This window comes from Aspergillus pseudoviridinutans (assembly GCF_018340605.1).
Source record: "Aspergillus pseudoviridinutans IFM 55266 DNA, scaffold_1, whole genome shotgun sequence".
NCBI classification, from domain to species: Eukaryota; Fungi; Ascomycota; class Eurotiomycetes; order Eurotiales; family Aspergillaceae; genus Aspergillus; species Aspergillus pseudoviridinutans.
The window spans coordinates 374700-402461 of record NW_025091281.1 but is presented as its reverse complement, the minus strand read 5'-3'; the positions used below and the strand labels follow the sequence as shown (position 1 = coordinate 402461).

At 51.7% G+C, this 27762-nt stretch overlaps 10 protein-coding genes across 10 annotated transcripts; 5 read left to right on the top strand and 5 right to left on the bottom strand.

Annotated features, from left to right (window-relative positions):
* Positions 1-290: 290 nt before the first annotated feature.
* On the bottom strand, positions 291-9096 carry Asppvi_000152 (glycosyltransferase family 4 protein; the record flags this gene model as incomplete). Its single annotated transcript, XM_043296465.1, has 8 exons — positions 291-944; positions 997-1207; positions 1261-1720; positions 1777-3535; positions 3582-5984; positions 6034-7914; positions 7966-8886; positions 8938-9096. 8 exons carry the CDS (start codon positions 9094-9096, stop codon positions 291-293), a joined length of 8448 nt encoding a protein of 2815 aa, XP_043152400.1.
* Positions 9097-9752: 656 nt separating this feature from the next.
* Positions 9753-10794, top strand: Asppvi_000151 (spherulation-specific family 4 protein; the record flags this gene model as incomplete). The annotated part of the gene is made up of 3 exons (XM_043296464.1): positions 9753-9952; positions 10009-10360; positions 10480-10794. The coding sequence occupies 3 exons, from the start codon at positions 9753-9755 to the stop codon at positions 10792-10794; spliced, it is 867 nt and encodes a 288-aa protein (XP_043152399.1).
* A 508-nt stretch (positions 10795-11302) lies between these two features.
* On the top strand, positions 11303-12245 carry Asppvi_000150 (spherulation-specific family 4 protein; the record flags this gene model as incomplete). The annotated part of the gene is made up of 3 exons (XM_043296463.1): positions 11303-11382; positions 11465-11813; positions 11934-12245. 3 exons carry the CDS (start codon positions 11303-11305, stop codon positions 12243-12245), a joined length of 741 nt encoding a protein of 246 aa, XP_043152398.1.
* Positions 12246-12938: 693 nt separating this feature from the next.
* Asppvi_000149 (uncharacterized protein) lies at positions 12939-14186 on the top strand (the record flags this gene model as incomplete). The annotated part of the gene is made up of 1 exon (XM_043296462.1): positions 12939-14186. The coding sequence occupies one exon, from the start codon at positions 12939-12941 to the stop codon at positions 14184-14186; it is 1248 nt and encodes a 415-aa protein (XP_043152397.1).
* Positions 14187-14818: 632 nt separating this feature from the next.
* Asppvi_000148 (glutathione S-transferase family protein) lies at positions 14819-15539 on the top strand (the record flags this gene model as incomplete). The annotated part of the gene is made up of 3 exons (XM_043296461.1): positions 14819-14916; positions 14971-15330; positions 15383-15539. 3 exons carry the CDS (start codon positions 14819-14821, stop codon positions 15537-15539), a joined length of 615 nt encoding a protein of 204 aa, XP_043152396.1.
* Positions 15540-15607: 68 nt separating this feature from the next.
* On the bottom strand, positions 15608-16192 carry Asppvi_000147 (uncharacterized protein; the record flags this gene model as incomplete). Its single annotated transcript, XM_043296460.1, has 1 exon — positions 15608-16192. One exon carries the CDS (start codon positions 16190-16192, stop codon positions 15608-15610), a length of 585 nt encoding a protein of 194 aa, XP_043152395.1.
* Positions 16193-18205: 2013 nt separating this feature from the next.
* Asppvi_000146 (uncharacterized protein) lies at positions 18206-19317 on the top strand (the record flags this gene model as incomplete). The annotated part of the gene is made up of 4 exons (XM_043296459.1): positions 18206-18311; positions 18362-18663; positions 18747-18909; positions 19037-19317. 4 exons carry the CDS (start codon positions 18206-18208, stop codon positions 19315-19317), a joined length of 852 nt encoding a protein of 283 aa, XP_043152394.1.
* Positions 19318-20437: 1120 nt separating this feature from the next.
* Positions 20438-21379, bottom strand: Asppvi_000145 (uncharacterized protein; the record flags this gene model as incomplete). Its single annotated transcript, XM_043296458.1, has 2 exons — positions 20438-20819; positions 20871-21379. 2 exons carry the CDS (start codon positions 21377-21379, stop codon positions 20438-20440), a joined length of 891 nt encoding a protein of 296 aa, XP_043152393.1.
* Positions 21380-21897: 518 nt separating this feature from the next.
* Positions 21898-22640, bottom strand: Asppvi_000144 (cutinase family protein; the record flags this gene model as incomplete). The annotated part of the gene is made up of 3 exons (XM_043296457.1): positions 21898-22383; positions 22431-22516; positions 22565-22640. The coding sequence occupies 3 exons, from the start codon at positions 22638-22640 to the stop codon at positions 21898-21900; spliced, it is 648 nt and encodes a 215-aa protein (XP_043152392.1).
* A 548-nt stretch (positions 22641-23188) lies between these two features.
* Asppvi_000143 (putative ABC multidrug transporter) lies at positions 23189-27216 on the bottom strand (the record flags this gene model as incomplete). Its single annotated transcript, XM_043296456.1, has 4 exons — positions 23189-23537; positions 23586-26890; positions 26937-27131; positions 27175-27216. 4 exons carry the CDS (start codon positions 27214-27216, stop codon positions 23189-23191), a joined length of 3891 nt encoding a protein of 1296 aa, XP_043152391.1.
* Positions 27217-27762: the final 546 nt, after the last annotated feature.

Sequence of the window (27762 nt, the reverse complement as noted above, 5' to 3'; positions counted from 1 at the left end):
AGTCCGCATATGCCTCCGACTCTCTTGTATACGCGATTTCTAGGCAACAAAGAGTATATCCCTCTTTGTGATATTCCGAACAATTTTCTTCAGGGTTGCAAGTGATTAATGACAGCGAAATGACCGGTATACAACGATATACATGATCTCAATGCAGGGGGCTAGTTAATGCAGGGAGCTAGTATTGATTCATGATGAGTACAACATAGAAAATTATATGCACTATATGCGGGTATACATCGCTGGTAAGTCTTCAAGCACAGATGATTATATATTAGAATTATCCCAGATCAAACTGGTGTCTGGGTCCCCGAAGTTCCTTCGATCGTGTTCGTGCCACTAAAACGACCTCCTCGCTTGGACCTCGGGCGAAAGGGAGTCCACCACGTGCCCGAGTTTGTCAGAAGCTCCTCGGTTTGCTCAATCAGAATCGACGACTTCCATTTCTCCTTGAAAATCCTGCTGGAGTTACTCGACGAACCGGGGCCTCGAGCAACGTAGCTGCGGCTCTGGTACTTGCCCAGCCAGAGCATTTGTTCATGTTCCCGGAGGTACCGATCACTCGAGAAATTGTTGTAGACGTTCGATCGACCCAGCATTCCAAGCTTGCGACGTTGCTCGGCCTTTTCGTACATACGCCGTGTGATCTGTTCTACCTCTTCACGCGAAGGGTGCAGCGATAAGCTTGGGGGCGCATAGCCCTCCTCGTCCTCGGCAAAAGCGCTCCATTGGCCCAGTAGCGCCAGCACCCTTATCTGAGCGCTGGCCAGGGATATAGCATCGTTGGGTGCAACCACTTCGCTGAACTTCTTACCCGTGGTGCGGTCGGTGACCACACAAAACGATGCACCAACGTCGGTGCAAACCACAGGGACACCAGTCAATGCGGCCTCGCCCATGGCTAATGGGAGACCTTCGGAAATGGACGAGTTCATGAACAGCCACTGTATTGGATTAGCCACATCGTCAAGAAAAGGAAGGCGGAATATAACTTACAGCGTCTTGAAGGACTACGGATGGATTTCCCAATCCTTTCAGGACAACGTGCTCACGCAGGCCCTTCGAGGCGATGATTTCCTGACATTCCGAGGCGTAGGCCGGCGCACGCTCCATGTCTCCGTAGATGTGTAGCCGATAATCCTTGAAGCCCCAAATATTGACAATGAGGTCAGTTGCCATGATCGCTGTCTTGATGTCTTTGACATATCTGCAAGAGGTTAGTTAACTCAGTCCGGCAAATTCAAGTCTTAAGTGGCATACCGAATATGTGACAACATGACTACTGTCGGAGTAGCAGTCTTGATGGTCTCAATTGGCTTGTATTTGTCCATGTTTGTGATGCCGTTCACAACTGGGTCAATCTTTCGACGGAAGGTCCGGCGATGTTCGAGGGCGCCTTCGCAGGTTCCTAGTTCGATTTCCCATCCCGGATTGAAGTACTCGGCACATGGAAGGACAACATCTGCGTGGTGCTGGATCAGAACGCACGAAAGATGCCCTAAGCCAATGAGAGAGCTATTGACGAAGGTCGAATCGAAGGACACAGCGGACGACAAGAATGTGGTCATCTCACGGAAAGAGACGCAATGGTCCCAGACATGCAAGGCGCATTGACGCTTTACCTTGCACAGGACACCGTACGTAGCGCCCGTGAAATGGTGCGAAACCTGGAAAACATCGGGAATCTTGTCGGGAACGGGGATGGAGAAGATGAAGAGATCTATCGCAGTCAGTGATCATGAATACAGCACCGGCCAGGAATGATTAAGAACTTACAGCGGTGCCACATGTCCAATGCCGAGTCAAGCTGCAGTAGCGTGGGTTTTTCCGAATTCAGCCACTGTGATACAGGGACAGCGCCGGGCGTGTCTTCGCTGAGCCACATTTCTCTCCACGCCTGTTTGACGGTGTCACTCATCCAAACATCGTTCCAACTGCGAGACGACTCAAAGTACGTGTTCAAGTCTACTAGGGCACGCGTCGCTTCTTCGATATGTGAGCGCGTGAGCTGCACGGCTCGTGAACACCGAACTATGCGGGATAGGATGGGGAGGAAGTTGCGTCGGATATCTGCAACAGTGGTGTCGTATGACTTCTCGACCACTGCGGAGTCTAAAAAGTTTTGGAAGACACCGTGTGTCGGGTTAAGGAAGTCCAAACCCCATTGCGGCAGAACAGTCAGCGACTGCACATTACGCTCAATCTGGAATTTGGGGACGCCAAAGTCGTTCGCCGCCTCAGCGAGGATGTGCCACCGGATATGCTTCAGATCGTTGACCATGTCCCTTCGGCATGCAGAGACACCGCCTGGCTCATTGGGCCATGTGCCAGTGTCCATCGCCAAAACATGCAGTTCGCTGTCGGTATCTTGCAGCTGCGTCGACAGTGTGCGTGTATTGATCCTTGCGTCACCTCCTTGGCCGAAACTGTACAGGTCGCTGATCTTGAAGGCCAGTTGAGTCCATGAACTGATTTCGGGATCAATATCGACACGAGCGAGAATGGTGTCTACCTGGGCGTCGAGATAGTCCGCTGCTGAATCCAGGCGACCAAAGTCACGCCGCCTCCAGTACGGACGGAGAATACGATCGGATCGAAGCAGAATCTCGTCTAGCCACCGGGCAGTAATCGCATCAAACTCCTTGGACGCTTTCCAGGACTTCCAGAGATGTGTTCGAGCACGCGAGGTTGGAATCGGATATTGCTTGATATTCAATCCGAGATAACGGGCAATAATGTTCGTTTTAGTCGAGGAGAACGACACAAGCGGATTGTCATGCAAGAAGCTGCACCCTGTTGGCTTTTCAAGGACATGGAACCAGTCGTCGCTGATCATGGGCGGCGTGGGAATGTGTTCGCCGTTCAGAGTAGTCGCAATGATCGGATGGAACTTGTGATCATATGTCCATTGAGCATTGTAGACATCGCCCTCCTGAATAAACACAGCCTCAGTGACCCGCGGATAGGGGATCCATTTATCCAGACGCTCCGGACGTGCGGGTGGCGGCATACTCCATGCGACCTTGATTTTGATATGCGGAAACACATACTCGGCACGAAGCAGCTCGTCGTCGAACTTGGCATGCTTGCGGTACCAGTACTGGAACTGAACGGGATTGACTCCTCTCATGGCGGAGCCGGTGGTGATGTACCCTCGCTGGTCGTACTGGACTACTTGTCCCTCCAGCTCACCAGCAAGGCATTGTCGTTGCATGGGAAGCTTTGCCCTGGAAGTCTCAGGATAATCATATACGAACTCATTCCGCAGTGTTCCCTTGCCATCATACTCTTCCCGATTGCGAAGGATGAGCTTGTCAGTGTATGTGTTGATGGCCACCAGACTCTGCCGTTGATCTGGTTCTTGCTCCTGGCGACCGGAGTATTGGTAAAGTCGAGAAGACCCGTCTGTCTCGATATGCATGAAACATGTGGTGACACCGTTCAAACTTTCAAGGACGATACGGTTCTTTTCCAACACTGTCTTCTGTCCTTTCATGTTCTTATACAGCGCAGAAACCTTGTCTCGACCATGTAACTGCAGAGTATTAGCTCAGACTGTGGATAGAGAAAGGATGACATACCAGAACAAGGGGGAGGATAAGGCCCTGCAGGGCCTTGCAGAAAGACCAAATAGCAGTCAGAATCCATGTGATGGGCCACGAGAAGACCAGCGACTGCCCACGAAGGATATAGTTCAATTCTCGTTGATACTCAGGATCTGCGACCAAGGAGATCACAGTGAACTTGATACAGGTTCGAATCTTCTGAAGAAACCTCATGACTGTGACTCGGATAAGCTCGATAAGCCCCCGGTTCTTGAGCTCGGCTTCGGATGTCGCCGTGGTAATCAGTTGATCATAGCTTGAGTCCCGGAAATCTGATCTGGGTCCAAAGTCCTCATCATGGGCAGCGATGGCTCCAGCGTACTGGCCTACAAGTACCGCTAGGGAAGTACTCAAGCTATACCTCGCAACGAGACAGTAAAGGTCCACTGCGTCGGTTTGGTTGGCTCGGGAACGAATCCACTCCACATCGGCTGGAGAAAGATGAGTCGTTCGGCCGCATGCTCTTTCTAACAAGAAGACATGGACGTGCCGAGGCATGAGATCCCATTCCCTCTCAGGGTCCATCCCCAGGAGCAGATGGCGGAGCATTGACTTTTGAGCGTTGGCGATCACCCGTTTCCTTTCAGGGGAAGAGCTCTCGAGCTGGCGCTTGATGCCTTCAGGAACAACAAGCGAACCACTGTCATGATCCTGAGCTACCAAGAACTCTGCTAGCATTGCATGATCGCGAGAAAGCTGCAGTCGGCTTTCAGCCGTAACTTGAACGAGAGTCTCAGCGATGGCTCGGCAATTGCGACGAATGTTCACGACCCACTCGTCCCCAACAAGGTCCAGGCTGATCAGAATGAAGATGTGAAGACGGTCTCCTGTTCTTTGTGTAATGGCGCGCATGGTAGGGTCGTGCGGTGGCAGCATGAGATGGCGTGCTGAAACAAGCTCGACAACTGTTTCTCCTGATTGCCATAGTTCGGCGGTGCGATGCAATATTGTCTCTGCTTGAGGGAAGGCTTGTTGCAAGCTGGCGGATGTCTTGGTCTCCCCCTTCGAACGAAGGATTTGCATCACCTCCGCGCCAGGGTGTTGAGAAGGGTCCAACTTGTACCGGAGCTCGGAAGAAAGAGCACGGATTGCATCAAAGGTATTTGATAATGTCGTTTGCGAGAAATCCGGATCTGGCTCCAGCGTGCTGCAGGTGTACGTTACGGCATCCTTGTCCTTATCAACACCGGTCAAGTTCTGTCCACGGGGCCATGCCACGTCAGCCCTGAAGAAAGATGCAATCCCCGTCGTCCAGGTGCCAACTGCTAATCCGAGCACACCGCTGTAAGCAAAATCTCTCGGGAGGACTCGCAGCAGGATGCAAGCCAGGAAACCAACAACAGCGCCAATAGTGAGTGCTCGATCCGATCGGGATCCAGTGTAAATTCTGTTATACTGATACCAAAGGAGACCCGTATATGCACCGATATAGGCCAGGTACATGATGGTGGCACTCTGTGACCCTTCAAATGTCCACACGAGAGCGCAAGTGACTGCAATGGCCCAGATATGAAGGAAAGAGAACTTGAGCAGATTGCGCCAGTACAGCGCTCGTCGAGCGCGTGCGTCATTGCGTGTGGCTTCCCGTAGAAACTCAAGAGAGGGAATCGGCTGAGGCGTCTTCTGATGTGCCAGCGTCCACAGCGGCTGTGAGACGCCATCGAGGATGACCGCACCTATTAGGTAGTAACAGAGACCAAAGCCTACAGCCAAGCGAAAAGTCTCACTTGACGCGGAGGAGAGTCCGACCAGTCCTTCGCCAGTAAACAAGGCTGTCCACTTGTCCATCAGGGCGATGATGAAGTAGAGAATCCCGCCCCAGACGTCTTTACCCGTGTGCCGCCAGTGAAGAAAAGCATTATGCAACTTGAGTCCCTTTTGCATGTCGCCCATGGTGTCAACGGCGGCTTTGAGCTGCAAGTTCCATGTCGGACTGTAGGCAAGCGGAAGCCTCGTCCGGGAGAATTTGCAGTACCACACAAGCAGAAACATGGTCGCGGAATATTCATCAGCGAGACGCTTGACGAACGGGTCTGCCGTGGACCTGGTCCAGAACCAACGTTTCCGTTCCTTCTGCACAGAGGCCAAGAGTGTCTGGCGGGCCAGGGCCGTGGACGCCAACTCCTTATCCGCATCATCAGTAGACGCACTGGCGAGATACGTCCGCTGGTACCAGTCGACTACCTGGCCGTCAGTGATGCAGGGAATATGAAGGTACCAATTATTCCACTTGGAAATCACACGTCGAGCACCAAGCAGTAGCGCAGTCAAAAAGACGGCCAGTACGCAGGGATAGATGATTATGTCGTGTTGGACCCAAATCGTAAGGACGGGAGAAACGAACAGGATGGGAATGCAGCACATAATTACCGTGCGGCCCTGCCAAGGTCAGTAGTTATTCCATTATCCTGTCTATGAGAATACTTACCGACTGGAACTGGAATCCAGGGAGCTGATAGATGGACAACGCAGACAGCGTCATCAAATAAATCGTCAGCATTATCAGATAAGCAGAAAAGACAACAGCAGACACAAAGCCTTTGCCGATTCCGATGCCAATGAATGCAAAGATAGCTCCAACGGAGACGACTGCTACACCAGCAATGAACCGGGTCATGACGAACATGCTCATTGCAGGAAAAGCCATGGCATATAGGTAGTAGCTGCCTCCCGAACTGATCCAACCGCCGAAGCCACCGCAGAGTAGCAACGCAACCATCAGGGCAGTGGTCGCCATGGTCTTATCATCGTTGCTCATGAATGTTGTGAGATACAGGCCTCGTCCGATGGTCGTCAGGAGAGTGATATCAATGAGCGCTGGAACTGCGAAGATACCAAGGAACGTAAAGCGGTAAGATAATGGGAGTTCCTCTTGTCCTCCTTTAGGATCCAGATCGATATCCATGGACGCATAAGCAGTGGGAAGCTCGGTAAAGGCTTCCTCTCGTCGAGGCGGTTGATGCTTGCGATAGTATGCGCGGATACGGTCGGACAAGATTTTGCCAATGGCCTTGGGCGTCATGTCGATGTAAGCATCGCACCTGGCCCCGACCGCATAATTTTCAGCGAAGCAAGATGTTTGGACGTGGTGGAGGTTTGGACGAGGGTTGCGATCAAGAACCTCGAGATAGATCTCGTTCATCGCAAGCTTGCGAAAGGCGCAGAAGACGGACAGGGCAAGAAAGTCTGCCTTTACATCAATTTGGCCCGGTTGGAGAATGGCCTCCATGACTTCGGTAAGCTGGGCCAGACTCGTGCCGTCTGCCTCAATGAGTATCTCAGGAAGACGCGTGTCGATCTCTTCAAACAGTGCCAGAGCACTTCTGGGATCGAGGGATGCACAGCCCTGGTCGCTGTACCAGGCTAGACGCCGCTCGACAAGCTGCTTGGCGGGCACTTCCCCGCTGAGATAGCCCGTCGAAGTCATAGCTCGCAACTGGCTCAGAGTAGGGACTTCCAGCAGCTGATATTCACAGCAACTGCCGACTTTAGCGACTAAATCGGAGGACTCTTTGCATGTCGACAGTGTCAACCGCTGCATCCACAGCAGGGCCTCTGCGGGGCTGAGGTCTTCGATGTCGTTCACCAGTCGAGGAGGCAGATCCCATTTCGGAGAAAGGGTGTTTCTGGCGGCCGCGAGAGCGATTTCCGCTTTGAGGCATTCGAAGCGGCTGAACCTGCGACGCGACAGGAAGGTGTGCAAGATGGTTCCTGTCCGATCAACCGTCTTGCCAGAGATAAAAATATCCATCGAGCCTGTGAGGGCATCAACCTCACACATTCCCCAGACCTGGGACTCACTGCGCGTGCGAAATCCGGAGTGTAGACCGACCCAGATTCGAAGTTTGTCATTTTCCGCACCGTTGCCGGAGGAAAGGAGATCAATCAAATCTTGGATTGTCGCAGACATGGCACCTGAGTCGATAGAAGCTTTCTGCGATTTAAGAAGAGCACGCAGATCCGCTGCCATACGACGCAGCTCCTCTACTTGAATCCGGTCGAGAAGGTCTAGGTCGCGGATGTTCCGTTGCGCCTCGAGGAGGTCATTGATATCCTTTTCAGTACAGTCATGACCCATTTGGAAACAGCCTAGACCGGTGTAGTCGACACCGTCGGAGGAGACGGAGAAGGGATTCATGTGCGCGTAATCCAGTTTTGATGGCCAGTCAACCGCGGCGATATCAATTGTGCGCGCATCAACCAGCGACCGATTGGTGGGGGGAACGATGGCCATTTTGTCGAGGATGTCGGGTACGAAGGTCGTTAGACTTTCGTAGCGAGCATCATTTTCAGCTGAGACTCCCGTCATCTGAACTGTGCGTCAGCTTTAGCACTCGCTACGGAGGAGTGGATTACTCACCTTATCATTGAAGCGCCAGTTGTCGTGCGCTTTGAGCACAATATCGTCCTTCAACCACATCAATGCTCCCAGGGGTTCGTTCTTGATTGTTCGACGAGTGGCAACTTCGGCGTTGGTCAGAGCGGACTGAGGACCAATCCAGGTCATGGCGCTGTTGTAACCGCACCACTTGAACGTCCGTCCAAGAACATGGTGGGATACGTCCACATCATCCTGGACAGTCTCCCACATGGCGTGAGTGCAGCCTCCCATAGCTTTTTGCGCAGCCACAACTCGCATGACAGTCCGCATCTTTTCCATCTGGAAGTAGTCCCGTTGGTTGCCGTCGGGGAATATCGTACCGTTGCGGTAAACAACACCGCGAATGCGGCCTATGTCGATGTCGCGGCATTCGCGCTCACTGAGATAGTCAGGTGGTGACATCTCCAGCCATACATCGAGCCCAACACCATTGAGGTATTGGACCAATTGGTTGAGTACAACTGGTTGGAAATGCTTCTGCCAGTCTGCCAAGAGGACTCCGTGAAAGGGTGCCTCCCTTCCTTGCGGATGGGTGAAATTCGAGATGACTGTTTGAGCAACGACACACAAACATTCAATGACTTCATCGATTGTGACGCTCGCATCTGGATTTACCAAACTTTGAACATCCAGGCGACCAAGGACGTGGGTGGAGGAACAATAATTGTATAGACCGCTCACCACCCCAGGTTGAAGGGGGTCGACCACGACAACGTCCCATCGCGACAGTATGGACAATTGCTCTGGACTAGGAGGGCTGGATATTGACCCCAGGTATACTCCGAATGTCTTCAAATCCACCTTTGCGGGGTTCTGCGAACGGAGAGGTTTCGTTTCCCTCTTCAAGCGGTCAAGATAACGGGTGATGGCCACGGGGGCGGCGGACAGTTGGCGTCTCCCCTACACCAGGTCATCAGTATTCGAGTTGAGAGACGTCAGATGGTAACATACCTCCCAGCGAGCATAAAGCTTCTTCCCGATAATGAACAGGATGTATAGACAACCCACAACGATGGTGGTCAATAGCAGGACTGCGAGTACTTTGTCCCACCAGGTCTTGAGCATTCCATGCCATCCAATGGCATGGAGTCCCAGATATTCTGTCCCCATGGCAAATGAAACTGGGGATCAGGGACACGATAACGAGTGATATGCACAAAACTACAGGGGCATGGGCGTGCGGATCTATATGACGATGATATAAGGCCGCAGCCACAACCACCCTGCCTGCTGCTGTCTATGCAAAGTAGAGCCTGCTGGACTCAGTGATACATCTCTATGACAGATATACGAAGCCAACTCCATGGTGGCTGAGCTACAGAGTCCCTGTGCTTAAGAAAACGAAATTTTAGTACTGATTTCAGCTCGGCTTTTGCCGCCCAAATTACGATAGGAAACAGACCAAAATCACACTGGCGCTAGTGCTGCAGTGGTTCGAGCCAAAAATAATTTTTTATCAGGAACGAGTCTATGACTCTGCGACCAGTGTCTGAGTTTTGGGCGTGGCATACGTCTAGCGAGTCAAGGGTCTGGATGTGTCTTGGTCTTCTGCCGCTAACTCTCGTCAAAAATTGCCAATACTCTCGGCCGGCCGGGGAGACCGTGGTGGAGGAGTCGGGGAAGGTTCGTTCTCAAGTATTTGTAGAGAATCGAGATCGCTTTGGATTGCTGCTATAGATCCGCCTTTCTGTTGTTATCTCCATCACTTGTCTTGTCAAGTGGCTTACGTGCTGTTCACTCCAATCGTCCCACCACGCTCGCCTGCAATGGCTTCTTCGAAAGTGAAAGGACGACGCAATTTGTGGATTTGTATCGGCGTCGCCATTGCCATTGTGGTCATTATTGTCATTGTGGTGCCATTGGCAGTTATCCTGCCCAGAAAGCATCATGGCAAGAAGGCTACGATTTTGTTCCCTCTCTATGTCTGGCCAGAAACCAACAGTACGTGGGATCCACTGTACGAGGAGTAAGTTTACACTACACCTTGTGCCATCCAGAACGTCGGTGAATTGATGTCGTCAGAGTGACCAACTACCCCAATCTCAACTTTACCATCATCATCAATCCCAGCAGTGGTCCGGGAAACAGCTCGCAGCCTAGCTCGCAGTACGCACAGCAGATTCAGCGGCTTAATGCGTACCCAAATGTGCGGACCGTCGGATACGTGCGCACAGGGTATGCGAGCCGGAATCTGACCACGGTGCTGCAGGAGGTGGGAATCTACTCCGGCTGGGCATCGCTGTCGCCAACTCTTGCCATGCATGGGATCTTTTTCGACGAGGTACCTAGCGAGTATACCACGTCTTCGGCCGAATACCTGGCTACGATCAATGAAGCGGCCAAGAACGCCTCTGGACTGAGGCTAGACCAGACAGTGAGTTTGTCTCTTTTTTTGTATTATGTTTCAATACGGTGTCTAGAGCATACCGAACTCAAACGCAGCCTGGCGGTACGAGACATGCGTTTGAGTCTCTACTAATGATTCATCATTAGGTGATCCATAACCCGGGCGCGATCCCGGATTCCCGATATAGTAACATTAACGGGACCGATGTGACAGTTGTCTTTGAGCAGTCCTATCAGGAGTATCAGACCAAACACGCGAATCTGCAGGCGCTTCCAGCGAATCGGACGGCTTACAGCTACATGATCCACTCAGTGCCTTCCATGAATAATGGAACGCTCCGCGGCTTAGTCCAGGATCTGAGCGAGGTCGCGGAATATCTGTATCTCACAACGCTGAGCCAGAATTTCTACGAGAGTTTTGACCCACAGTTACCGACTTTGTGTGCTGTCATGCCCAGTTGACGTGGATGAAACCATGGTTATTGGTTGCGGGGAGGCATGTTTGACTTTGAATGTTTCATTTTCATATCACATCTCAGGTAATCACAGGTAATCACAGGTAATCAATTAGCTTTGTCAGGATTGCGGAAGTACTTGATAGGTGGCTGGCTAGCTGAGACATCGTATTGTCCAAGCTTTGATAGGCGTGTTTGGGCAGAGACTGAAAGGCTGTCGATGGAAAATGTGATACCACGACTGGCTCTCAACGGCGCCACATGGCTGCAAAAAAAAAAACAACCTTGTCAGCGCTAGCCTATCTCCTAGTCGTAGCCTTGTAGACTAGTAGAGTAGATAGCTAGATAGACCATGTGCGGTCGCAGTGGGGGGTTCCTGCTTCCTCGCCCCTGTCAATCAGAGCACCTATTTAGCATTCATCATTCTATCACTTGCACTAGACGTTGTGACCCGATCTGATCGGATAATCGCCATCCTTTCGCCATCTTACCGAATCTTATCACCATCGGCAAAAATGCCCCCAAAGTCAGGAGTTCTCGTTCCGTTGTACATTTATCCTTTGTCAACCACGACTTGGGCCCCACTCTACGACGCGTGAGTTCCGCCAATCCTTTATTCCTAGGCTCGAAAAGCTAGATCGGTATTACAATAATACTGAACTGGTTAACTTCCGCAGCATCACCGCCCACCCCGATCTAGACTTCCTGGTGGTGGTCAACCCCAACAGCGGGCCGGGCGACCTCCCTTCCCCGAACAAAGATTACGCCCGCGAGGTCCCCAAGCTCAACGCTTTCCCGAACGTCTACACCGTGGGCTACATTCGTATCTACTACTGCGATAAGCCTCTGGAAGATGTCTACGAGGAAATCGATCGGTACGCTAGCTGGTCGGCCTCGGAGGGTTTAGGTCTCGGTGGGATTCTCCTCGACGAAACGCCGAACCATTATTCGGAGGAGAGAGAGGAGTACCTGCTCGCTTGCACAAAGTATATCAAAAGTCATGATGGGATCCTGCGCGATCGGATGGTAAGTTCTTTTCTTTTTTTAGTTTTTGCCTTTTTTTTCCCTTTTGGCTTTCCGTGGGATTGAATGGAATTGAATTCAGTTGCCTGGCTAGTGGCTGATGCTGATGCTGCTGCGGTGTAGGTCGTCCATAACCCTGGCACACCGCCCGATGCCGGGTTGGCGGACACCTGCCCGGACCTCATTCTGACCTGCGAAGAGCCGTATGAGCGGTACTGTTCGGACGAGGTGCAGGGTCGACTCGCCGAATTGCCCTATGATCGGAGCCGGTGCGGGTACATGATCAATGCGGCGCCAGTAGGCGAGCTGGTGGACTTGGTGCGCGAATTGCGCGATCGCGCCGCTTATCTGTTTGTCACGGAGGTGGAGGGCGATTTCTATGAGCGATTTGGACCAACCAGTTGGGAGGGATTCATGCACGCGCTGAAAGAATAAATAAATAGCGTCGGTGACTCGGTGTATCTAGTGTGTAGTGGTCTAGGCCTAGGTCTGGGGCTAGACAGGGATTGAATAGATCTGTCATTCTTGCGCAGGTTAGCTGTCACTGGCGCTAAACTTAGCACCCACTAGTGAGAAGCCACAAATCACAATGGGCTGACCGCCACAACGGATCGTTGGGTCTCATGTTTGAGCTCTATCTTTTTGTTGCTGTGTCATAATTGGTCGATAACGGTGAGACATTCACAAACGCCACATTTGATATGGCGTTGGCTTCCGTAGTTGCCTACTTGGCGCGCCAGCGCATAAGCTGACCGTTAGCTGCGCCCTCTATGATGGTGGCATTAATAGCAAATAATGGCGACGCGATAAGACAAAGTATATTCCTCGTATGAATCTCACAATATGTAAGATACGGAGTACTTACGGTATGTATCGTATGGCTTACGAGTCCAAGCCAGACATACCAAATACCAACCATGTCTCGGCTACCATGTCCAGAAGTCCAGCTTGGATGAAAATAGTATCATCGACGTGAAGTCATGGAAGCGTTGGATGCCATGATCATGGCGAGGATGACTGCCATGTATTGGACTTATTGTCCAGGATGGGCCTCCTGCGATGAGCCTGTAAGTTGTAGAAAATAGCTCGTTTGCTTTGGCTGTGATACGGTATACCTGTCCAAGCAGTATGACTTCAAGTCCACATTCTGAAAGAAGCCCATCTGCTTCCCCCCGGCTCTTTTCTGAAGTCCCCACGCCAGACAGCGAGACGGATGAGCTGTTTGACTCATTGACACCGGTCGGTGATGGCGAGGAGTATGTCCTTGTCACCGGAGGCCTAGGGTTCATCGGCAGCCATACCTGTCTAGAGCTGCTGAAAGCGGGATACAATGTTCTTATCGTCGATGACCTGAGTAACAGCTACCGTCATGTCTTTTCCCGGATCCTGCTGGCCGCGAAACTGCACTTTGGCGGCACGAATGGCCATTGTCCCAAGGCGACGCTGTACGATGTCGACTACCGCGACATGTCCGCCATGCGGAACCTGCTCGACCGCTACATGCTCAACCCATCCACAAGGCAATCAAGCGTCATTGGAGTCATCCACTTTGCCGCCTTCAAGCAAGTCGAAGAGAGCATCCATACCCCACTCAAGTACTACCGCAACAACATCAACGGGCTCGTCGACCTCCTCTTCCTGCTAGACCAGTACCGCATCACCACCTTCATCTTTTCCTCGTCTGCAAACGTCTACGGCAAACTAGCCGAGAACCGCCCCATCCTCCGCGAAGAAGAATGCACCCACCAACCGGAACTCAACCAGCCAGCTGCGTCTCACCCCTCCGAAACCAACATCTCCCAAATCACAAACCCCTACGGCCGCACCAAGCTCTTCGGCGAAGCCGTCCTCGCCGACCTGGCCCGCGCAAACCCCGCCTGGACCATCGTCGCCCTACGGTACTTCAACCCAATCGGCTGCGACGCGTCGGGCCTCCTAGGCGAAGACCCGAAAGTCAATCCCTCGAACCTCGTCCCAGCCGTCGTGGACATCCTCACCGGGAAGCGAGACGAGCTCCTCATCTACGGGAGTGACTGGGATACAGCGGACGGGACCCCGATCCGGGATTTCATCCACATCACGGACCTGGCGAGGGGCCACACGGCGGCGTTGGCTGCGGCGCGGGAGGGCCGCGTGCGGGATGGGTTTCGCACGTTTAATCTTGGGACGGGATGTGGGCATTCCGTGTTGGAGTTGGTGCAGACACTGGAAGACGTGTCGGGGCGGCCGGTTCCGAGACGGGTGGTGGGGAGGAGACCGGGGGATGTTGGGTCGTGTGTTGCCAGTGCGGAGCGGGCAGCGGTGGAGTTGGGATGGACGACGGAGAAGTCGTTGAGAGATGCTTGTGAGGATTTATGGAGTTATCTGCAGGACTAATCAGGAAGTATGCATAACATAGATCACTAATAATCATGTTCTCATGTGAATTGTGCGTTTCTAAATAGTTGGTATGTAGCAATATATATATTGCTAGCTCATATTTATACCCACAGAAGCCTACTGCTATCTTATCATATCTATGCCTCATTATATGTAGTAGCATCAGGATGTGACTGTTTTACTGTTTTAAGTGCTACATATTATATAGAATGCTTACATCAGACTGAATGACCATTGTCCTATGGATGAAGCTTCATGATGTTGACGTCATTGAGGTGCTCCTCATATCTCTCTTCTAGCCATGAGAGGCTCCATTATCGAGTACATTCCCGCAGTAAAAGAACGCCTGATTGGCCAATTGATTTGGCACTAGTCATAGCGTACCAAGGAATCCGGGGATTGGCCGGGCACGTTCCCGTGTCTCAGTCCTGATTGGCTGACTCCGCAAGATGGCCTGATGGGTTGCCTGATTCGGTCGAGTTAGATAACTTAAGAAATGTTCGCTGCAGGAGCACGTGTTTCTGCTAAAGCTTATCCTTTGCACCGTTGCCACCGAGGTACGTATCTTTCAACTTTTCTGTCTTGCAGATTTCTTCTTTCTGATCATCTACCCCGCCAGAGCTATTGCAATGAACGTCTTCGACGAGCAGAGAGGGCGCATCGCCCTGTACACCTCACCACGGACCAAGGAGGGTGCCACCATTGCCATGCTGATCCAGCTCATCGGGTATGCTGTACCCCACCCCACTCCCTCTACAGTCGCTCAGTACTAACGACTCAGACAACACCATTGCATCCACCTCGTCCACAGCGTCAAAGAGATCAAACGCGACGATGCAAGCGCATACACCAGCCTCCCTGTCCTCTTCGACGTAACCAGCGAAGGCAAAAAGACCGGTGCATCTGGCGTGACCGATATCGCGCACTACCTTCTCACCCAATACGACGCCGAGCACCACTTTTCGTACAAGGAGGGGTCCAAGGAAGCAGAGGAGGTGAATAACTGGATCGCGTTCCTGAACAAGACCATCCACAGCGATAATTCCGAGGAGTTGTACACGCGTAAGGCGCTGCGGCTGTATCTGCATCTCGAGGAGCATTTGCAAAAGGCGCGGAGCCCGTATCTGGTGGGCAAGAAGTGGTATGTCTGTAGTCTACCGTCCACATGTGCAGCGTGCTAACAAGTTTATTAGTACACTGGCGGATTTGGTTATCTTGCCATATGTTGCGCGCGCGAGCGAGGCGAACCTGGATCTCGAGCGATTCCCCGAGTTGACGACTTGGCATAACCGTCTGGTGCAGAATCCTCATGTGGCCAAGGGCATGAAGGAAGTCTATTTGAAGGCGTAGAGTGATGTGAATTAAAGACCTAAACTTGATACATATTAATGTTGTATATAATGGTTGAGTTCTTCACACTAACCCCCCATAGCATCTCCCACACCATCAAGAATCTTAGTCACCTTCTTAATATCCTTATTCTCCACCTCAATATAATGCCTCATCGCCAACGCCGTCACAACCACCATTTCCACAAACCGTTCATCCCCCTGGACCAGCACTTCAATCTGCTGACCCTGTCCTTTCAAAGACAGCTTCTTGTTGTATCTTGCCAATAGGCGCCGCTCGTTATCAAACAGCTCGAGTTTACTCCCTCCCCATGCGTCCGGCTTCCATTTGAAGTGCCCTAGCGGCGGATAGTCAAAGTGGTGGTTATCGCTCTTGAGAAAGTCGCGCTTGAGCAGAAATTCATGTCCGTGCAGTGTGACGTCCATCTTGCTAGAAGGGAACTTGTGGACGGTGCAAGTTCCAATGGGGATGGGGGCTGGAGACCATGGCCCTGGCGGTGGGAGACGCGAGATGGTAAGGTGCGGTGTTGATTTTTGGGTAGTAAGATGGAAGACTGGTCTGCCTGCGCAGGAGATTGTTTCGCCGGAGCTGTCGATGGTGAAGGTCCAGACCGGCTGGGGTGATTTGTTTTTGCTGGAGAATAGTTTGTCCATGACTTGGTTTGTTATTGTATTGGAGCAGTTCGCTGAACTGAGACTTTGGTTGGAATAGAGTTTTGAAGTGCTGGAGCCTGTATATATACATTATCATGGTGATTTCCATTACCCTGCTCTTGATCATGCCTGTGGCTATGACCGATGGTATACCATTTTTGGCAATGGTGCATTCCACGCTAACCCAAAAGAGTGATTATTGTGCATCCCGCTGCGGTGCCAAGAGCTGATCATCCCCGTTCCCCATAACCTTGAATCCTGCACTGCCTGACAGCGCCTTGGCCCATGGGTGGAATGTACATAAATCACTGTTTTGGGATATTCAAAGGTGGTCCAAGCCAATATCATCAAGTGCTGTATTATCAGGATTCTGTCCAAGTTCAACCCAAATCGTGCGAGTAGGGGGCTGATAGGTCTTAACCAGAGTGACTACGAAAGACACGGCTCTATACACTGCCGCATGGACCAGTAAATGGCGTTGCAGATGTAGAGGGTGAAACAGCCAACCTGGTGCAGGTCAGCTAACAACTGAACGACGGCTGCTCATGCGATCCATGTCCTTTGGAGACTGGTGTTAACTTCCCCCCTCAATGTGGTTGGCATAGAGTAATCAACTTAAGAGCCTTGGCAAACATCACAATGGGCGAGCTGGCCAAGCTGGGAGCCTTATCGGCTGGGAACCACCAAACAAGGAACAAGCACGCGAAATTCCTGGTTGTTTTGTTCTTCAAGGCTTGGTAGAACCAACCACGGAATCGCGATGTCCTTTGTCAGCACGTCCATAGAGGATCGCTAAAATATAGTGTACCTGTACCCAGATAGAAGCAAATATCGCGCAGCACGTAATACAAGGTTGAGGATACACCCATCATCACGATCGATTTGACTGTACAAAAGATGCTCAGTTAGTAGTTGGTAAAAGGAAGCGCTGGCCTTGCTCACGTGCGTGATTACATCAGCATTAGCTGAGTCAGCTCGCTGATGCCAGAAAACTAACCGTAATTCCCAACCGAGCCGCCCATCTCTGTATTCCCTATAGAATAGCACTCTTCAAGGCTCCAATATCTCAACTATGCCTATATAGGCTACAATGTAAGTAAGATATTTAGATTATGTATAGTTTAAAGTATATAAATACTCTTTCATAATGCCCTAAAACACTATTCCTCTCTCTTGATATCTACAAAGTCGATATTACCAAAAATACAGATGTAATTTATGTTACCTGAGAGTATATATATACTAGGAGGCTATAGCTTATAACTCTATATGACTATAGTATCTCTTATACTTAAATCTGGACCCTGTAGACGCTTGGTTGTTGAGATATCGAAGCCTTGAAGAGTGCTATTTTATATGGAATGATGGGCGGCTCGGTAGGGTGGACGGCTCGGTCGGGAATTACGTTACCGTCCTGCTCCCTGACATCTCTATTTGCTTTGTATCACTCGTCAAGGCACCGAGGCTCACTCTACTAGCAATGTTGTTCCGCCCATCATGGCCCCTAATTAGGCGGCTACTTTGGCCGCGTGCTGCCTCACCAGTGCGACAGTTCTCTCAATCTGGTTTTCTTGTTCTTGACCCAGCCGAGAAGATCGAGGAGGAAACACTGCCATGGTATTCGCCAGATCGCTTTTACCCCGTGACAATAGGCGAGGTTTTTCGTTCAAAGTACCAAGTAATTGGAAAGTTGGGATTTGGGGCGTATTCTACAGTATGGCTCTGCAGAGATCTACAGTTAGTCTAGCTGGCTTCCGTACAGCGTCGATGGTGGAGAATTGACATTATACCAGGCAACACACTTACGCCACGTTGAAGGTCTTTGAGCGTGATTCAGCAGAGGGAAGAAGAGAAACAGATGTTTACAATCATCTGAATGCCCTTATCACGCGCCATCATGGTGCCATGCTTGTCCGCAGAGCACTTGACACCTTTCAGATCAGCTCCCCCGAAGGCAACTACCAGTGTCTTATTCACACACCTCTAGGCATAAGTCTATTTGACTTAAGGAATATGCTTGCGGCAAAAGTTCTTCCTGAGAAGATCCTTAAACTGACCTTGTCACATGTCCTTCTTGCTCTGGATTTTCTCCATACGGAAGCAGGCATCGTTCATACCGGTATGAACCCACTATTACCGAACTGGTTTTTCCTACTCTGACCCTGCTAGATATCCAAGAAAAGAATATCATGCTTGGTATTGAAGACAACTCAATATTGGCTGATTTCGAGGAGGGCGAGAAATCTCATCCTAGCCCCCGTAAGATTGTTGGAGAGCGAGTTATTTATTCCTCGCGCAAACTAGGAAGAACTAAAAATCATGGTCGACCTGTGTTATGTGACTTTGGTCAGGCTCGCGTTGGCTCGAGCACATACTGTGGGGACATTCAACCGTACATATATCGGGCTCCCGAAGTGGTCTTGCGCATGCCTTGGGACGAGAAAGTTGACATTTGGAATCTGGGCGTCTTGGTATGTAGCGCACTTACTTCGAAGCTGACTTCATTATGGTTATAAACTATGTCCCTTTTAACTCACTGTGAATACTGCTACAGACGTGGGACCTTTTCCAAAAAGGACATCTTTTCTATGCCCGAGATTCCGACAAGCAGAATTCCGACGCCCATCACCTTGCAGAGATGATTGCCATCCTTGGGCCGCCACCGACTGATCTGCTTCGAAACAGCGACTACGCCAAGGAATTCTTTGACAATGAAGGTATGCATCTCTGTCCAGTCCTATCGGTCCTAATAGTAATGAGAGACCACCAGGTAATTGGAAAGCGATAGCACCAATCCCCTCAGTGTCCTTGGAGGACTTGGAAGAGAATTTACATGGACCACAGCAAAAATTGTTTCTTGGGTTTATGCGCAAGATGCTTCGATGGCGGCCGGAGGAGAGAGAATCGGCGAAAGAGCTTTTGTCAGACCCTTGGTTGAGGTCACCATAGTGGAAACGGACTGCTTCGGTATCGTATACTGTGGAGACTCAGGGCCGGGTGGGTTTGCTTCGAGCTATCTTCTCTGCCAACAGCCTGACGCCGGCACACGTCCAACTATTGTGTACGGATGGCTTAACCAGTGCCCTATTCAACCTCTAAATTCGGATCGAGGCCCGGGTGGATGATCTATCACTGCGAGGTGGCTCTATGCTTAATGTGCACAATTCGTTTTACGATAGGATAGAGTGCGCATGAATGACGCAGTTGCGATGACGACCGCTCACTTGGAAGATACATATCGAAGAACTCAACATATATTGCATTGTAGCGCCTATGTGACCAGGACAACCAGACAGAAGAACCTGGAAAACATACATGTGCCTTAATGGATAGTTGGCTGAGCTGCAACACTTTCACATCACCGCGTTATGGAACGCACACTTCACCTCAGCTGCTCTATCGTTTCCGCCTGAGTTACGGACGGGCGCTCAACTGACTTCAATTTTCTTGACTGGCCAGTCTTGGTGGATATGGAGTCTTCGCATGGTCTTATTATCTGCATCTTTGAGACGGACTGATATCACCTCTTCCTTGTCGCTCGGATCATCGTGCGAAGGATGCGGTCTGAAGCCCCTTCGGTCTCGTTAGTCCAACACCGAATCACCCTGTTGGATCCAGATCGACAGACATGCTGTATCACTTCCGTTTAATCGCAGATCCCACATTGCATGAGCCTCTGTGGCCAAGAGCCATTTGCTTTACAGATATTATTTGGTGAGACGCTGATCCACTGGACATCATCGCGGACTCGCCGCTAGTCGACGCGCTGTGCCGCTTAAGTATCCAGGATGCACCTGTGGCCAACCATAATGGCCATGAAGGAGTGGTTCTAGATGGAACGCTGCATGAGAAGGTTCTATCACAGGGCAGAAGCCGCCGTTCACCTTGGCAAGGTTTCGTTTGAGAAGCGTAGGGCCATGATTCTCGAAGAGACGACAAAGATCTGCCTCTCTGCATTTACTTTGCGTCTCTCTGATTGCGATCATGGATAGCATTCTGGTTACTGAGCCGGGACGACTGCGTGAATTATTCTGGTATTCCAATTCTCCGTCTGAAGCACAGAGTAATAAACACCCAGTTTTAGATTGGTGCATTTGGGGTTGATGCCCGATTTGATGGCTTCGACAACACAAGGGGAAATGATCTGGCTCAGGGAGACGAACCGACAAATATCGCGGGTTTGAGTATAATCGTTTAGCTATGGTTCCCGGAAAAGTGACTGAAAAAGGACGGAAGGACTCTTGATCAACTAGACTCTTGCAGATGATGGCGTATACCTCCCCCACACGTATCGCACCAGATATCCTTCATGCGACMCGCCAGTTGAGGGAGGTCCATGATATCCAGCGCGACGATAGGGTAGAAATGGTTCAAAAGGCTCTTAACGGCGACATTGAAGTATCCTTTGAAATCTTGACCAAAGACATCTTCGCTTGCTTCGGCAAGCGTGAGCTCCGGGCGTGGATAGTGCGCGACCCTGGAGACTGCAACCACGAAAGGATGCTTCAGGGGCGCTGAAGAGGGCAGAGGTGAGTTGAGGACTGACTCCAGAGCCTCAGGAGTCACCATGAGACAGGCTGTAGTGGTGAGTCCAGTGGGAAGATCCGCCCACATTTCGTCAAAACGCCTATTCCGTTAGAACAGAGAAATCCCTAAATATATGATGACCACCACCTACCGAGAAACCTCAACCGGTGACGCCCCGTCCAGTGACGGATCCTCTACCCACCGAAACTGCAGCAATTCAATCGCCCGATCTGACTTGGGATGAAAACCCCGCCGATCAGCATGCTCCTCCTCAATGATCTGGTCCCAGCGCCGGCGAAACTCCGCCCACTTCGCCTCATGCTCAGGGCCATAGGCAGTCGCGCGAAAGACCACAAAGCCCCATTCTGACCATTCCGGCTCGAATTTGAAGACATTCTTTAGGGTGTCGATGTAGGGAGCATAGATTTCGCGATCAGCCAGTTTCTGCTCTTCTGTTTTGGTGGCTTCTGCAGCTAGTCGTTCGGCTTCCATGGAATCCATGACTGTTTCTATTACTTTGTCTTCGTAAGCTTGGTACAGCCCTGCTTCTTTGAGACCGTTTATTAGAGTTATGCGTTGTTCCTCAGCGAGGGTTTCGAAGTCCCCATCGCGGCAGTCCATCACGCGCTCGTAGTCCCAGCCGGGAGGATAGAACGACATGTTTGCCTCTTTTTGGATTAATCTTTTAGGACCGAGATGGAAAGTGAACGGAAGAAGGAGCTTGGAGAAGGGGAAATACGGGGTTTGTTTATTAAACTGGCGATATCGGCTATCAACCCAATAGGGCCTTGGCGGTGGATCAGTCATCACAGTCCACCAACACAGACAATTAAAGCGGCATAGAGCACAACAGCTAAGGGACAGCAAAGAAGCCTCTATTTAAAAGAAAGTGCCAGTGTTATCTATGTTCTTTAGGATTGATAATTAATCTAACAAGGCTCCAACTGTTGATCGAACTGTCAGGGAGTTGGGATGTACTGTGGTTCACAATATATATTAGCATGCAGGTAAGCACCTTGGCTATGCATATGCAAGTTGTATATCCTACTCAGATCAACCATAGAGGTACTTCAGACTACTGAATAGTAATCCGTATATACGCCGGATCCAGATTCAAAACCCAGTCATAGGTCTCTGACTCCGACGGCACCACAATGCTTAAAAGACATGAATCAGACTCAAGCTGTCGACAACTTCCCCAGCAAGAACTGCGCTGCATCGCCCGTATCCACCCCATACGTGAAATGCGCCGCCGTGACAATCAACGTCCCATCACAGACCAGATCCCCCACAGCACAGTACACCTTGACCTTCTCCTTGGGAAAATCCGCAATCTGCCCCCTCTCCTGCGCGTTGCGCGTATACCCAAACAGCACCACACCCTTGATTCTGTCCTTGATCTCCTCAGGAAGCCGCTTGATGGAACCGTCCATAACGGCCGTACCTTGGCTATAACCCCCGGCGACAATCTTCGTGTCTGGACACTTCGACGCAGCTTGCTCGAATAGGCCTATGGCTTCGTTGATAGCTGCGGGGGAGGTGTTATCGGGAAGAGCGTTGGATGCCAGATCAGCTGTGTAGGCTGGTTTGACGCCCTGGCAGGCTACCTGGCCTGGTTTGGCGGCTTTGAGGTTGTTGCAGACTGCTGGGCCAGTGGATATTCCCTGTTTGCCTTAGCTTTGCTATTGCAAAGCATGCGGGGAGTGCTTACGAGGAGACCTGGCTCCGTGGATGCACGGGCGAAAATGAAGGTGATCGGTTTGCAGGGGCCATCGCGCAGTTCGTTTCCGGATGATACTTTGCTCGTGTTAGGCAGGAGTCAAAGATGGAGAGTAGGATACGTACATTGGCGCTCCTGGAGGTCAACTGGACTTGCGGCCGCCAGGCCGGCGAGGGCAAGAGTCAATAGACGCAGGTTCATCTTGCCTTGTGGTCCTTGTCTTAGAGAGTGGTTAATCACGACCCTTGCCTTTCACCGGCGGCTTTATATCTACGATTCTTGGCTTGATAGGGACCCATCCTCATCATTCGGACAGAATCCGAGTCGGACAGCAGTTTAGGCAGAATGATTTGGAGGTCTGTATTTCCTGTTCCATTCAGAATGTCTCGAATAGTTCGTCCGGGATCTGATAAACAGTGAAGGCTCCCTGCCCAGACCTGAACGCCGTCCCTGAACACGCCGATAACCTGTTTGTGATGTGGGCCATGTCTCATATCCTCGCAACCATTACCGCTAGTGTCGTTCATAGTTCGTGAGTGGTTCGCCCAAAATTTGGGTGAAGTTCGGACGAACTTCCCAATGCGGTTTCGACCGTCACAAATCTCACGACTTGGACTCATGATTGGAGAAACCACTTGATATTGAGCGATCTGAAACAATAATCGCTTCATACAGCCTAAACTACATGACTCATGAAATAATAATCAAAAACGCAAACCCTATCGCCGAACGCCTGCCCACCAACTGATTCATGCCAGATTCTGCAGATTGACCAACTCGAAATACCGACCTCTCTTCCGAAGCAGGGCGTCGTGCGTTCCTGACTCGACGACCTCCCCCTGATCCAGCACGTAGATCACATCCGCCCGTTGAATGGTACTCAACCGATGCGCCACGGCAATGGTCGTCCGGCCCTGTGCCGCCGCATCCAAAGCAGCCTGCACTACCTTCTCAGACTCCGAGTCCAGCGCGGAGGTTGCTTCATCTAGCAGTAAGATCCGCGGATCGCGGATAAGGGCACGCGCAATGGCGATGCGCTGTTTCTGGCCTCCGGAGAGCATGCCCCCTTTTGTGCCGACGATGGTCTCGAAGCCTTGTCTGGGATGGGTTAGCGTAGTTCTAAGTTTAGGGTGGATGGGAACGTACGGAAGAGAAATGATAAAATCGTAGATATTTGCGTCTTTGCACGCGTTGATCAGGTCGTTTTCACTGGTGTACGGCCTGGTACTCCCCAGGAGGATATTCTCGCGGATCGTCCCCTGGAATAGAGCCGGTTCCTGGCTGACCAGCGCCAGATGGCTTCGATACGAGGTTAGATCCCATGCCGCAATGTTTCTACCGCCGATGTAGATTCCTCCTGTCATGGGGTTGTAGAACCTTTCCAGTAGCGAGATGATCGTGCTCTTTCCGCTCCCGCTGGCGCCAACCAGGGCGACGAACTGGCCGGGTTTGACACTTAGATTCAGTCTGCGTAGAATCGGTTGATCCAACCGGCTCGGATACCGGAAGGAGACATCACGGAATTCAATCAGCCCGCGAATATCCGGCTGGTATTTCTGGCGTGCAGCACCGGACTTCGACTTCATGGTCTCGCCGCTGAAAAGACGCTTGAATTCCCCTGCGGCGTGCTTCGCTTTGCCCATATCCGGCGCATGCGAGAAAACGGTACCAGCCGCCTGTGCGCCGAAGATCACCTCGCTGAAACACACATAGAACTGGAAAAGGGAGTACTCCCCGTGTCCGAGTAGCGTCCCGCCGTACCAGAATCCCAGCGCCATGCACAGGAACGGCAGGGCCTGGGAGCTGGCATACAGCAACGACGATTTGACGATAGGGAGGATATCCCGCTTGAGCTGGTGCTGCAGCTGGGTCTGATACGATTGCAAGACCTCGCCCTCCATCGTCAACGAGGCGACTGTGCGAATCGCCGAGGCCGCCTCGCAGGCCGAGCTGGCAGATTGCTGATACGCCGCCTTCGCGCGTCGCTGGAACTTATCCAGCATCCAGACGCGGATGAAGCCGCAGAGGAGGAGCACAGGCACGGCGGAGATGCAGACCAGCGCGAGCTCCCAACCCATGACTAGTGCTATGCCCAGCGAGGCGACCAGATTCACCGAGACAATGAGCAGAGTGCCAAGCGTGACGCCGCTGATTCCAGCCAGTTGCTTTGTTTCTGCGCTTAGCGTGGCTGTTAACGCACCCGTGGTGTGCTCCGGCTCGTCGAAGAAAGCAATGTCCTGATGGAGCATTACGCGGAAGGCCTGGCTGCGGGCACGGTAGACCATTTTCTCAGAGCAGTAGGCGAATAGACTCCCTTGGCAGGCATAGAGGAGGAATGTAATCAGGCCGAGCATCAGGAACATGAGCGACCAGAAGCTGGCGTCGTGGCGTAGCTTGGGATATTCCCAGGGTGGAAGGCTCAGCGTGCTAACTGCTTTGGCGAAGAGGACGGCCTGCGAGGGCTGGATGCCTCCGGCTAGAATTGATGCGCCCAATCCTAGCCCGAGAAGCGGCCATTCGGGGCGATTGAACGAGGCGAGGAATTTAAACAGAGTCCAGAGTGAGTAGGACACCTCTTTAGCTCTCTGCAGGTGCACCGGCAGCGCGGATATTGACATCCTCGACATCCGCTGTTTCAGCTTCTCTCCTGTCTTCAGCCCAACATCAGATGCGTCGTCCTGGTGCTCATACTCCGAGATGTTATCGTCAGTGGGATAGTCCATGTCAAAAAAAAAAGTCTTCATCGGGCTTCGAGGCATTAGGCTCATGCGCGTGAGCCGCTTCTTGATCTGCTGCGCCTTGACCATTCCGTAGTAGACGCCCTTTCTGTCCATGAGACGGTCATGCGAGCCCTGCTCGACGATGCATCCGTTGTTCAAGACGACAATATTATGCGCTCCTTTGATGGTGGACAGCCGGTGCGCAATGACCACCGTGGTCCGGCCCTGCGACGCCTTGTCCAGAGCCGCCTGCACCAGGCCCTCGGATTTCGTATCCAGAGCCGAGGTCGCCTCGTCCAGCAGCAAGATCTTGGGGTCTTTGACGATCGCCCTCGCAATCGCGATCCTCTGCTTCTGGCCCCCGGATAGGGAGAAACCGGCGATGTTGGTCTCGTACCCGTCCGGCAGCGCCATGATGAAATCGTGCGCGTTCGCCATGCGGGCCGCGTCTTCAATCCTCTTCTGAATTAGCTGAGGAGGATCATGTTCGTGCTGCGAGCCAATGAGCCCGACGCGGATATTCTCTGCTATGGTGGCGGCGAAGAGCCGTGGTTCCTGCGAGACGAGGGACATCTGCTGGCGGAGCCAGCGCAGATTCAAATGCTCGATATCGTGTCCGTCGAGCCAGATGTTCCCCGCTACAGGGTTATAGAAGCGCTCGATGAGCCCTATGATGGTGCTTTTGCCGGATCCAGACGGCCCGACAAAGGCAGTTGTTTTGCCGGCCGGGATATCGACGCTCAGGTCGTGCGCGACGATGACCTCCGGGCGAGAGGGGTAGACGTGACGGATACTCTGCAGAACGATGTTTCCCCGGACGTGGCCCAGGGTAATTCCTTTGTCCAGCGACGCGTCTAAAGGAGACTGCCGATCAATGGTGCTGTACAGCTTGGTTGCGGCCGCCACTGCAGTGGATAGTGCCTGGGTGTTGGGCGCAATATTGCCCAGATTGTACGATCCCAGAATGATCGCCATAAGGATAGTCAACACATCTCCGGCTTTGACATTGCCGTCGTCGACCAAGAAGCGCGATCCCATCCAGAATCCCAGCCCGTAGTTGAGGTACATGACACAGAGCAGGGCTCCAACCATCAGCCCAAAGATCATCTGCGCCCTCATCCCCGGCCGCTCTGCATCTTTAAGATGTTTCTCGTATTTCGCTGCTAGCGTCTCCTGTGCGTCGAATGCGACCACCGTTCGGATGGAATCGAGAATATCCTCTGCTAAGCTGGCGCCTTGGCCTTGAGAAGCCAGCGCGCGCTTGTTGAAGCCGAGCATGGCTGTGGAGCAGCCGCCCATGATTAACAGCAATGCGACCAGCGTGGCGCTGCAGATTAGCGCCAGCTTCCAGCTCTTGATATATGCGATGATGAACGCCGTGACGAACGTTGACAGTCCGGTTAACGCCAGACCGACCTTTTCGGAGATTCCGTCTTGGATGAGGTTCGTGTCGGCGGTGATTCTGGTCGTGATTTCTCCCGCGCCAAGCGTATCGAAGAAGGCGATGTTCTGTCGTAGGATGGCGCGCATGTACTCGACGCGGATCTGCTGCACAATGTGGTCGCCGGTGTAGATGAAGCCGACAGTGGCGAGGTAGATGGTAGTGAACTCCCCGATGGCCAGGTAGACAAAGTAGACGACGTACTTGGTGAGTTCATGGTGGAAGTGCGCGTAGGTGATTTGTCTGCTGACAATATCTTGAAAGGTTGAGGTCAAGTTGCCAAAGAGGACCTATAGCGTCAGTTTCGAACATGGTGACGAGATGATGGATACGTACAGTGAATAGAGGTAGAGCGGCACCGCCTATGATGGCGCAGGCCGAGCTGACGAGCAGGATGACAATGTCCCATCGCGAAGCATATCGGTATATACCAAAGAAGCCTACATGCGACTCTGGTGCATGTATCTGTCTGTGAAGGATGGCTTTCTCCCCTTCAGACAGGAAAAGTGTTGCTGAACTCCCGCCGGGAGACTACTTCGTCAGTTACTGCTACTGAAGTATGCAGTGTACTTACTTTTGGCAGATCTTCTAGCTCTATGTCCTCCTTTGACTTCATCGTAGATGTTCTCCTCGCTGTGAACTGGACATCTTAGCTACCACATGTCTGGTATGAAGGAAGGAGGGCTGTCAGTAGGAGACGGGGCATGTCTGAGACCCTGTGAAAGTCTCTCGCACTCGTTACTCAAAACATCATGGTGGAACGTTTCACCAGCAGGGATCTTGACGTGTTTCAAAAATCAGACGACAGACGAACTGGCAATGTCCTCGGACTTTAACTGCCGAACCCCAAGTACCGTAGCCTCGGCCATTGCGATATTATCATTACTTTGACGATCGGTGACTGACTTATGAGACTGTGCTCAGTCACATCGTAAAGTCTAAATGGTTGCTTGTCACTGGGATCGACATTTGAAGCAACTAGCGTCTCACTTGGCACGGCACTAGACGAGCTTTACTTGATCGAATACCAATCTTATCATTAGAATGTACCTGAGGTTCCTGATATCCAAAAATAAATAATCTGATTCATGCGTGTTTGCGATAGATGAAATAATAGGTGCAAGATGATACCTCAATGCTCAGCTGTCCACGTTCCATGGTT